This window comes from Schistocerca serialis, chromosome 8 (assembly GCF_023864345.2).
Source record: "Schistocerca serialis cubense isolate TAMUIC-IGC-003099 chromosome 8, iqSchSeri2.2, whole genome shotgun sequence".
In the NCBI taxonomy this organism is placed as follows: Eukaryota; Metazoa; Arthropoda; class Insecta; order Orthoptera; family Acrididae; genus Schistocerca; species Schistocerca serialis.
Window position 1 is genome coordinate 473,727,005 of NC_064645.1, and position 13,138 is coordinate 473,740,142.

Consider the following 13,138-nt stretch of genomic DNA (forward strand, 5'->3'; position numbering starts at 1 on the left):
CCACTCTGCTGCATTCTACGTGGGCATGACAACTATCACCCTGTCTCTGCACGAATAGTCACCACCAAACTGTGGCAGAGAGACAGCTGGACCACCCAGTTGCTAAGCATGTGCCCATCACACTGTGCTTCACATTAACATCTGCTTCACAGCCTGTGCCATCTGCATTATTCCCACCAACACCAGCTTTCATGATCTGCAGGTGAGAACTCTCCCTGAAACTTATCTTTCCTTCTTGTAATCCACTTGGCCTCAACCATTCCAAGTCTCTGTCCTCTACCTGCCTATCCTCTTCCCTGCTCCCACCCCATTATTACTCAGGCCTTCAATGCATCTACATAGTCCATTTCCCTTCTGTACTTCTTTCCTCTCTCCTTTCCCCACATCCTCTCCCCCACCATCTACAGCACTGCTTCCCAGTGCTGCACTGCCAGCCCTATCCTGTACCCACTACTTCCTTTCACACCATCACAGGCAGCACTAGAATTTTCTTCACCTCCATTAAGGTTCCTACCCACTCCAGCAAAGACCACTACTTACCTCAGATGCAGCCACAGTCTGTAAGAATGCAGAGGCAGAATCTAGCTTTAGCACCCAGAGATGACATTGGCAATGTGTGTGTGTGTGTGGGGGGGGGGGGGGGGGGGGGGGGGTGCACATTCATGTGATGAAGGACAGCAATCTATCCTTTATTATATCCCAGATGTTTCACTGTTTTATATAAGTATTAGTAACGCTGCTGCATTTATTTGTTGGTTGACACAGCGTCAGTGACTACTCAGAAACAACTATAAAATTAATATCTGCAACTGAATTTATAAAATATCTGAGAATTTTGTTTTATGCAGAGGCACAAAAGCTCAAATATTATTAACTTCTAGAGAAAAATATTTATTGTTATATGAGTCAATAGTTATATAAGATAAGATAATTTTATTGTAGTTAGGCCATTACAACAATAGACAAATTTTTGTACAGCACAATCGTTACATTAATAAACAGAATAATAAAGCATTATTGTCTTACAATTCGATGTCCCGGTCAAAGAATTCTTTTAATTCATAAAAGGGGTTCGCAACAAGCCACTTATTTAATGTTTTCCTAAATTCACACTCTGGAAGATCTTGAACTGTCTGCAGACTCTTATTAAATAGTTTATAGCCAACTAGCTCATAGCTATTGACTGTATTTACTAGTCTAGAGTATGGTCTATATGTGGACTTGTTTTTCCTTGTGTTGTGACCACGGATATTATTTCTACGTTTTACTTCATGTAGGTTATTTTTTGCATAAATTAACACTTAGTATATGTACAGATTTATAACAGTCATTATTTTGAGTTCAGCGAACAAGGGCTTACAATGTGCTTTGTGGTGGGAACATGTAATGACTCTGATTGCTTTCTTCTGCAGAAGTAATATATTTTGAACATGGCTTGAGTTTCCCCAGAGAATAAGTCCATATGACTATAATGGTTGCAAATTCATCGACCTCCGTTATTGGGTGGAGAACTGTAGGGCCCCCCTAGACAGGTCAGGCGTGCACTACACACCGGAAGCAGCTACTAGGGTAGCAGAGTACGTGTGGCGTGCACACGGGGGTTTTTTTAGGTTAGAGGGACCCCCCCTTGGGCGAAACGATAAAATACCTGACGGCTTACCAGAGAGGACATTATCATCGTTGATAAAGAACGTCCGTCCTCAGAGACCAAAAACAGGAAAAGTTAACGTAATATTGGTAAACTGCAGGAGTATCCAGGGCAAGGTTCCTGAATTAGTATCTCTTATTGAAGGAAATAGTGCGCATATAGTATTAGGAACGGAAAGTTGGTTAAAACCGGAAGTGAACAGTAACGAAATCCTAGACACAGAATGGAATATATACCGCAAGGATAGGATAAACGCCAATGGTGGAGGAGTATTTATAGCAGTAAAGAATTCAATAATATCCAGTGAAGTTATTAGCGAATGCGAATGTGAAATAATCTGGGTTAAGTTAAGTATCAAAGGTGGGTCAGATATGATAGTCGGATGCTCCTATAGACCACCTGCATCAGCAACCGTAGTAGTTGAGCGCCTCAGAGAGAACCTGCAGAACGTCGTGAAGAAGTTTCGTGATCATACTATTGTAATAGGGGGAGACTTCAATCTACCAGGTATAGAATGGGATAGTCACACAATCAGAACTGGAGCCAGGGACAGAGACTCTTGTGACATTATCCTGACTGCCTTGTCCGAGAATTACTTCGAGCAGATAGTTAGAGAACCAACTCGTGAAGCTAACGTTTTAGACCTCATAGCAACAAATAGACCGGAACTTTTCGACTCCGTGAATGTAGAAGAGGGTATCAGTGATCATAAGTCAGTGGTTGCATCAATGACTACAAGTGTAATAAGAAATGCCAAGAAAGGAAGGAAAATATATTTGCTTAACAAGAGTGATAGGGCACAAATCGCAGAATATCTGAGTGACCACCATCAAACGTTCATTTCTGAGGAAGAGGATGTGGAACAAAAATGGAAAAAATTCAGAAACATCGTCCAGTACGCCTTAGATAAGTTCGTACCGACTAAGGTCCAAAGCGAGGGGAAAGATCCACCGTGGTATAACAATCATGTACGAAAGGTACTACGGAAACAAAGAAAGCTTCATCATAGGTTTAAGAGTAGTCGAATCATAGCTGATAAGGAAAAGCTGAACGAAGCGAAAAAGAGCGTAAAGAGAGCAATGAGAGAAGCATTCAACGAATTCGAACATAAAACATTGGCAAACAATCTAAACAAGAACCCTAAAAAGTTTTGGTCATATGTAAAATCGGTAAGCGGATCTAAATCCCCTATTCAGTCACTCGTTGACCACGATGGCACCGAAACAGAGGACGACCGAAGAAAGGCAGAAATACTGAATTCAGTGTTCCGAAACTGTTTCACTGCGGAAAATCGTAACACGGTCCCTGACTTCAGCCGTCGCACGGACGCCAAAATGGAAAATATTGAAATAAACGATATTGGAATTGAAAAACAACTGCTATCACTTAGTAGCGGAAAGCATCCGGACCAGACGAGATACCCTTAAGATTCTACAGTGATTATGCTAAAGAACTTGCCCCCTTTCTATCAGCAATTTATCGTAGATCGCTGGAAGAATGTAAAGTACCTAGCGACTGGAAGAAAGCGCAGGTCGTTCCCATTTTCAAGAAGGGTCATAAATCAGATGCGAATAATTATAGGCCTATTTCCCTTACGTCAATCTGTTGTAGAATAATGGAACATGTTTTGTGTTCTCGTATTATGACGTTCTTAGATAATACAAATCTCCTTCATCATAACCAACATGGATTCCGCAAACAGAGATCATGTGAAACTCAGCTCGCCCTATTTGCCCAAGAAATTCACAGTGCCGTAGACACTGGCGAGCAGATTGATGCCGTATTCCTGGACTTCAGGAAGGCATTTGATACGGTTCCGCACTTACGTTTAGTGAAAAAAATACGAGCTTACGGAATATCGGACCAGGTTTGTGATTGGATTCAGGATTTCCTAGAAGAAAGAACACAACATGTCATTCTTAACGGTTCAAAATCTGCAGATGTAGAGGTAATTTCGGGAGTACCGCAGGGAAGCGTGATAGGACCTTTATTGTTTACAATATACATAAATGACTTAGTTGACAACATCGGTAGCTCCGTGAGGCTATTTGCAGATGACACGGATGTCTACAAGAAAGTAGCAACATCAGAAGACTCGTACGTACTCCAGGAGGACCTGCAGAGGATTAATGCATGGTGCGACAGCTGGCAGCTTTCCCTAAACGTAGATAAATGTAATATAATGCGCATACATAGGGGCAGAAATCCATTCCAGTACGATTATGCCATAGGTGGTAAATCATTGGAAGCGGTAACGACCGTAAAATACTTAGGAGTTACTATCCGGAGCGATCTGAAGTGGAATGATCACATAAAACAAATAGTGGGAAAAGCAGGCGCCAGGTTGAGATTCATAGGAAGAATTCTAAGAAAATGTGACTCATCGACGAAAGAAGTAGCTTACAAAACGCTTGTTCGTCTGATTCTTGAGTATTGCTCATCAGTATGGGACCCTTACCAGGTTGGATTAATAGAAGAGATAGACATGATCCAGCGAAAAGCAGCGCGATTCGTCATGGGGACATTTAGTCAGCGCGAGAGCGTTACGGAGATGCTGAACAAGCTCCAGTGGCGGACACTTCAAGAAAGGCGTTACGCAATACGGAGAGGTTTATTATCGAAATTACGAGAGAGCACATTCCGGGAAGAGATGGGCAACATATTACTACCGCCCACATATATCTCGCGTAATGATCACAACGAAAAGATCCGAGAAATTAGAGCAAATACGGAGACTTACAAGCAGTCGTTCTTCCCACGCACAATTCTTGAATGGAACAGGGAAGGGGGGATCAGATAGTGGTACAATAAGTAAGGTGGCTCGCGGAGTATAGATGTAGATGTAGATGACACAATACTTTGGAAGAATGCAAAATACGAAATCTTAACATAGGCTGCTGGTACATATTTTATAAGACATCTTAACAAATAAATTACTCTAGACAGATTGATACTAATATATTTTATGTGTTGTTCCCAGGATAAGTTATTGTCTAAGTATATCCCAAAGAACTGTACATCATTAACAGGGCTTTAGTCCCTTAGGCTAAATAACATTTTTTGTGTCTTGTTCTCATTCAGGAGAAAACCATTTGACTTAAACCAATATTTTGCTTGGGCAAGTGTATTGTCCACAGAATCATTTAGCTTATTAAGGTCAAAATTGAAGTTTAGGAAGGTTGTGTCGTCTGCAAACAGGACCGTACTGGAACTTATAAAGGAGAGTAAGTCATTTATCATAACCAAAAACAAAAATGGTCCCAAGACAGAACCCTGTGGAACTCCCATCTTAGTATGTTTCTCAGTAGACTTTTCTGAACCAATACACACAAATTTCCTACAGTCTTGGAGATACGATGTTAGTAGTTTTAAGTTGTTTTCCGTGATGCCATATAAATGGAGTTTTGCTAGTAGTGTATCGTGTCCTACACAGTCAAATGCTTTACTCAGGTCACAAAAAGTCACATCTTAGCTGTTGCATTTTTTGGTGCACAAATATTACTATCATATTTCTGGAAAAACCAAGCCGTATCTGCAAGAGATTTCTTAAACTTATCAATTTTTCTTTCACTCATTGGCCTAGTGGTCACCATTTTTGATTTGGATGATGCATCACTAGGAGTGACAGGGCTGATCCTATTTGCATATATTAAGTACACTGATTTGTGGTCTGAAAAAGGGAACACTGTTACACCACATTGATCTTGGGCATATTTAAAGTTAACAAATATATTGTCTAAACATGCTAGTTCCCTGGTAGGTTTATAGTTAGTATACTGTAGGTTGACCTGCCACAATAGGTTTTTCAGGTCACTAACACTACCTTTATCAGTCAACATGTTAAAATCCGAATGAAGACCACCACCTATTACAATGTCATAGTTGGTAAATTTGTTCTCAGTAAGTGTACATAAGAGGATGTCCAATTTTTCTAAGAAAACACTAATAATACCACTGGGAGACCTGTACAATGATACTACTATTAGTTTCATACTACTAATAACTATACTAGTGGACTCAAAATTCTGTTCTTCACATAGATAATCTAAATCTAAGGTATCAATTAAGCAGTCCATTGATGAGTCAGCATAGATTGCTACACCACCTCTCTTGTGGACTCTTCTGCAATAACTGTTTAATAGACTATAATTTTCTAATTTACAGAATGAAAGTTCGGCTTCAGTGGCCCAATGTTCACTTAAATACAACAAGTCAAATTTATTCACTGATGAAAAATCATTTAGTGCCAGTTCCTTGTCGTTCAGTCCATGAGTATTTAGAAAACCAATTTTTAGGTCTGTATTCTGTCCTTCCACATTCCTTGGATGATGCTTATTTTTGAACATTTTAGCTACTTTGTCCAGTTTTTCACTCCTACCAAGCCTTTTTAGTTTCCCTTGCTTCTTATTACCTTGCAAACATCTGTGAACATTCTACTGAGTGTTTGAGACCCCAGTCTATTTAGATGCAAGCCATCCTTTCCTAAACAGTTTTCATTAAGAAATTTATTTGGATCAATGAACACTGCCCCAAGCATGTCACATTGTTCATTTATACAGGGTGTTACAAAAAGGTATGGCCAAACTTTCAGGAAACATTCCTCACACACAAATAAAGAAAAGATGTTATGTGGACATGTGTCCGGAAACACTTAATTTCCATGTTAGAGCTCATTTTAGTTTCGTCAGTATGTACTGTACTTCTTCAATTCACCACCAGTTAGCCCAATTGAAGGAAGGTAATGTTGACTTCGGTGCTTGTGTTAACATGCGACTCATTGCTCTACAGTACTAGCATCAAGCACATCAGTACGTAGCATCAACAGGTTAGTGTTCATCACGAATGTGGTTTTGCAGTCAGTACAATGTTTACAAATGTGGAGTTGGCAGATGCCCATTTGATGTATGGATTAGCACTGGGCAATAGCCGTGGCGCGGTATGTTTGTATCAAGACAGATTTCCAGAACGAAAGTGTCCCGACAGGAAGACGTTCGAAGCAATTGATCGGCGTCTTAGGGAGCACGGAACATTCCAGCCTATGACTCACGACTGGGGAAGACCTAGAACGACGAGGACACCTGCAATGGATGAGGCAATTCTTCATGCAGTTGACGATAACCTTAATGTCAGTGTCAGAGAAGTTGCTGCTGTACAGGGTAACGTTGACCACGTCACTGTATGGAGAGTGCTACGGGAGAACCAGTTGTTTCCGTACTATGTACAGCGTGTGCAGGCAATATCAGCAGCTGATTGGCCTCCACGGGTACACTTCTGCAAATGGTTCATCCAACAATGTGTCAATCCTCATTTCAGTGCAAATGTTCTCTTTACAGATGAGGCTTCATTCCACCGTGATCAAGTTATAAATTTTCACAATCAACATGTGTGGGCTGACGAGAATCCGCACGCAATTGTGCAATCACGTCATCAACACAGATTTTCTGTGAACGTTTGGGCAGGCATTGTTGGTGATGTCTTGATTGGGCCCCATGATCTTCAACCTACGCTCAATGGAGAACGTTATCATGATTTCATACGGGATACTCTACCTGTGCTGCTAGAACATGTGCCTTTACAAGTACGACAACATGTGGTTCATGCACAATGGAGCTCCTGCACATTTCAGTCGAAGTGTTCGTACGCTTCCCAACAACAGATTCGATGACCGATGGATTGGTAAAGGTGGACCAATTCCATGGCCTCCACGCTCTCCTGACCTCAACCCTCTTGACTTACATTTATGGGGGCATTTGAAAGCTCTTGTCTACGCAGCCCCGGTGCCAAATGTAGAGACTCTTCGTGCTCGTATTGTGGATGGCTGTGATACAACACGCCATTCTCCGGGGCTGCATCAGCGCATCAGGGATTCCATGTGACGGAGGGTGGATGCATGTATCCTCGCTAATGGAGGACATTTTGAACATTTCCTGTAACAAAGTGTTTGAAGTCACGCTGGTACGTTCTGTTGCTGTGTGTTTCCATTCCATGATTAATGTGATTTGAAGAGAAGTAATAAAATGAGCTCTAACATGGATAGTAAGCATTTCCGGACACATGTCCACATAACATATTTTCTTTCTTTGTGTGTGAGGAATTTTTCCTGAAAGTTTGGCCATACCTTTTTGTAACACCCTGTATAGTTAGACAATGCTAATATACTGCTTTTGAGATTTCAAAAATCACGATTTGGAAACATAGCTGTGTGTTACTTCTTTTCTGAAACATTACCAGTTTGGGCCAAACAAGCCATCCTCGACAATAAAAATGACTTGTCTTATCCTTTGCCCTGACAACATATTGCCTCATGGTAACTTTGTTACTTTTGTGCATTTTGCAGTTTTGATACAGCACGAACAAGAGTGATTTTAATTCAAATGACCATGTTAGTAGCCATGATGTGTAATTAAAGTTTTTCTTAGTTCGACAATTTGGTAGTGCTTCAGTAACAAAGTGACCAACAACTACTGTGCCAAAACATGATTTTTAAAGGTATTTAAAGGCTGCAAATCAGAACCTCACACAAATATGATTTTTTGATTTTTGTGAAGTGTAGTTGTTTGGGATAATAGTTAAAAATAAATTTGTGATTAAAAATGGGTTCTACTTTCTTAGTGTGGCTACAGTGAGCAGCAATCTTCTACTGTTTGCTGATGGATACAAGACAGCATACAGGAAAGTATCAGTGTTACATGACTGTAGAAGGATACTGGATGACTTAGACAAAATTTCTATTTCAAGTGATGAATGGCAGCTTGCTCTAAATGCACAAAAATCTAAGTTAATTCAGATCAGTAGCTATGCATAACCTAGCAAACCCATGTAAAATGGTATGAGCACAAATGAACCCATAAGGATAGTAATAGGAAGGTCAATCGTCAGGTTCAGTTAACTGGGAGAATTTTACGAAAGTGTAGCTCTTCTGCAAAGGAGACCACATGCACAACTCCCGTGCAACTCATTACTGAATGTTTGGGATCCCCACTTGGTTGGATTAAAGGAAGACATCAAAGTAATTCAGAGACACATTGGTAGATTTGTTACCAGTAGTTTCAATCAACAAGCAAGTGTTGTGGAGATGCTTTGTGAAGTGAAATGAGAATATAAAACATTCTTTTCATGAAATATTATTGAGAAAATTAAGAGAAAAAGGATTTATAGCTGACTGTAGGATGATTCTACTGCTGCCAATGTGCACTTTGCATAAGTACCACAAAGCCAAGAGGAATTAGGGCTCATATGGAGGCGTACAGACAGTCCTCCTTCCCTTGCTCCATTTGTGAGCGGAACAGGAAAGGAAATGACACCCTCTGCCATACACCATACGGTGGCTTGCAGAGTATGCATGTATGTATTTGTATGTATGTACATATAATAGAGGGAAACATTCCACGTGGGAAAAATATATATAAAAAACAAAGATGCTTTAACTTAACAAACGAGAAAGTGCTGGTATGTTGGTAGACACAATAAAATGAAAAACACACAAATATTCAGGCTGTGTGTGTTTGTGTGTTTTTTATTTTATTGTGTCTATCAACATACCAGCGCTTTCTCGTTTGGTAAGTTAAAGCATCTTTGTTTTTTATATATATGTATGTACATACATACATACCGATGTAGATGTAATGACATAACAGTCTTTCAATTCATATAACAAACATGTGTGAGATTTTTCATCTTACAATACACAGCAGAAGGAAACATACAATCTCTAAAGGGCGCTAAAATAGTAATGTAAGGTGAAAAATGGCAGGTTACAGAAAATGGAGAAAATTACAGAAAAACTATGAATTAAAATGGGGCACATCTGGTTCTGCTCTACAGAGCTTAGGGATAAGCACACATGTTTCAGTTTAGGATGTAGTGTAAACTGCAAGAGGGTTCAAACCTCATTTTGTTCATAAAATTCAGGCCATCAAAAATGTGTGAGGATTTCAATCTACACATTGTAATATTTGCATTGATGATTTAATCTGACTATTAGGTGAAAGAGAAAGTTGCACAAACAGAAAAATTGTACATAACATGAAGAATAAAGGTCATTGTTGATTAAGTATCTTTATCTTACTTTTAGTCTTGATATGGACATCTTCAGAATATGTACAAGGATTTTTACAATATCAAAGTGACTCTCCCTGAAATACATGCTTACCTTTCCTCATCATCTTCAAAGAAAGCAAGGTGGCTGAATAACTGGCTGTGATCTTGTACAATTTGAACATAATCAGAGGCGTGGCTATCAAGAGTGTAATACTGTTTAGCTTCATTTAACCATTCCTGTGTTTTCAGGAAAACTTTCCTCGCATCATCAAATGTGAGAATGTATTTGTCAGTAATTTGATCTTCGTAACTATTCACTTCTAGTGATGAAAAAGCAAACAGTACATCACCTACAAAAACCAACCACATCACTATATTAAATTACCAAATAGCAATATAGACTATATGACACACACTGTTTTATGCAAATAATTAAGATAAAGAGGCCATAAAACAATGTAGGAGTGCAAATAATGAAATACATTAAAATAATTTGTATTTTGGATCTATTGCATTCCAGCAGAAATGAAAATCCTGTCTGAAATATCAGAATAGTGTCAGGATAGTCAAAACATTGGGAGCAACCAACACAATTTATTTGCTAATCCTCACTTACAAAACCAATCACAATATTTATTGCTGGCTTCTTTTGCAGTAAATGTAACATGATAGCACAAAAATCAATTAAAAATACAAAAGAGAGTATGTGAAATACAATCATAATCAATTCAGGGTTGTCTTTTATTAGTAAATATGAACAAAGATATATTCACTCCCTGCAAATCACATGTGCCTTTCACAAATAGTCTTTCAAGAAATGCTATGTAGTAGCTTAAGAGATGGAAATCATTTAAAGAATTCTAAAAGTAGGACATAAAAAAAGACACAGTGGAGAAAAACAAGCACAGCACAGTAGAAACATTGAATTGAGCTAAACTTTCCAGATAATCACAGGTCAGAAACGTACCAATACTGAGCTATATCTGTAAAATGATAGCCAAGTGAGTGGAAGGGTGTGCATTTCAATGAATCTCCGCCAGATAGTATCTGTTATGCTAAGGAGTGCAGTTACTAATTAAATTATCTGAAGATAATGGTTTCAGTTGAATAGTCAAATGTTGGCAAACCTGAAATTCCTATCTGTGGCAAATTACATTTGACATGAATTTTCTGGGATGTTTTCTGAATAAAGCTTGACTATTAAATCAATCATACTTAAAGTACTACAATACCATTGACTTTTTAAGATGTTGCAGTAAGATGGTCAACATATGGTACACCAACGCACAATGTAAATTCTTTATTGAATTTCCATCACAGTCACATTTAATTATGCTGGTGACTAGTTTTGAACTACAAACGTCGTTTTCACACCAGGCTATTTAAAACAGCACTGATGGTGCTTGGTTTCTTGATGGTCAATTTGCATATAGGTAATATACACATTATACATAGTCAGATGGAATGTCAGACCAACTTCACAATGTAGATGTGTTCGCAAAGTGCAGTTTGTGTTGGAAATACATTAACTGCAGTGTTATTAATAATGAAATCAAAAGACCACATGTTATAAACTTATACAGAGAGTATGAATGAACTTTTATCCTAATAAGTACAGTAGAGTAGTGTGTGTGAACTAAGGAGCTTAGTCAGATAAAACAGCAAGGCTAGACTCTCCCAAACCAGATAAACTTCTGTGCACTTATTGAGTGGCTGTCGTTTTATAGTCACTGCTTCACAATGGTGCATTTCTTATTTGTGGTTATTGGGAAAATTCTGAAATTAGAAGTAAAAACATTAAACAGCCAAGACTATTGTAGCGCAGCATTTATTCTGATTACCGGCTTCAGTAAAACTCTGTTACATCTTTGTATGTTATCAATACACTTCAATGAAACTCAGCTATGCACACATTATACCTTATCACAGCATAAAAAGACATCACTAGAACATGAAAATTAGTACACTGGCATGTCAAGTATAAAATAATCATTACATAAAATGCCACGCATATTGCACCGACTATAAATGCAACTGTATGAGTATGAGCACGTACAGTCAGTGCAATATGCAGCATTTTATTTAATCATTGTTTTATAGCTGACATGCTGATATACTATGGTTTTGATGTTCTTGAAATGTCATTTTATGACACAACATGGTGCAATCTGCACATGGGTGAGATTCACTGAAGTGTACTGCATAAGATCTGAAGATGGCAACTTAGTTTACTGAAATTAATAATGAAAATAAATGCTGCACTATAATGATGGCTGTTTAAAGGTTTTATTTCTAATTTAATATTAATCTATATTGCCCACATAGTTGAAGAATGTCAAGCGTGTACAATACTGGAAAATTTTGCTTCAGCTGATGATGTCCCCAATACTGCTCTGAAATTATCAGAATGTTTTCCACCACCCTGAACTCCTCTACTATCTAATACAAAATTAATAAATATACCATTAATTTCAACATTACTGTGCACACTGGTTTCCACGGCATGGGAAAATTTGCAATAGTGTGAATAAAATCTGAAACAATTGGCAAAAAATGTGTGGAGAAAGTCGTACTTCATCTAACTATGACAGACACATCAGTGAGGCACTGAGGCTGTTTGTGTCATTGCACATAATAACCAAGTCAATGTTTGAGGCTGGAAAAGCATTTGTTGCTTTTAGAGTGACTGAAGGGAGATACTGTAATAGCCAACTTGATCTAATGGCATTTGTAAGACGACCAACCTGATTTTCGTCACCTCTTCTCTGCCTTTTTTGGTGGCACTCCAGTCTGTAGCTGTGAAACTGAAAATCTTTATGAATACTGTATAGCATTTTCTTAATAATGTGTACAACACCACAATTTTGGTTTCATTTTCTGATACATTTATTATCTTTGTTGTCCTATTGTTGAGGTGATGACCATTTTTTTTTTTTTTTTTTTTTGTAAGACAAACAGCACATAAGCCAGGTTAGCTTTCACAAGCAACCACAAGTCAAATGGCACATAAGCCAGGTTAGCTTTCACAAGCAACCACAAGTCAAATGGCAGAATTCATCAGACAAATTAAATTCAAATTACTATACAATCAAAGCCCTTGTGAAGGTCACAGAATATGCTAGTGGGATAGGTTTACTGTTTACCTCTATTAGGATGTTCTTCATGAGGTACTGTATAGCTTCCACAGTAGAGTTCTTCAAAAAACACCATCTTAGCCAGAACTGCTACTTTTCAGTGCTACGATGATTTATGTAAATTCCTCTGGCATAGTTCTTTTCAGATTAATGGATGCTGGTGATGTAAACTCTGTATGCTGGAGTAAATCTAATATATGAACATTTGGTTGTTAGTAAACAGATGCAACATCTGCTTTCCGTGAGAGGACATAATTACCAAACTTGGTGGCCAATGATTCAGTGTGTCATTATATCATTCTGCCATGACAACTAT

General features: G+C 38.5%; 1 protein-coding gene across 1 annotated transcript in view; it reads right to left on the minus strand.

Moving 5' to 3' along the window:
- Positions 1–13,138, minus strand: part of LOC126416423 (KIF-binding protein) — a 112,525-nt gene that overhangs the window by 61,987 nt on the left and 37,400 nt on the right. The window contains exon 3 of the mRNA XM_050084143.1: positions 9,801–10,038. Coding sequence (XP_049940100.1) covers positions 9,801–10,038 — 238 coding nt within the window. The remainder of the gene's footprint in view (positions 1–9,800; positions 10,039–13,138) is intronic.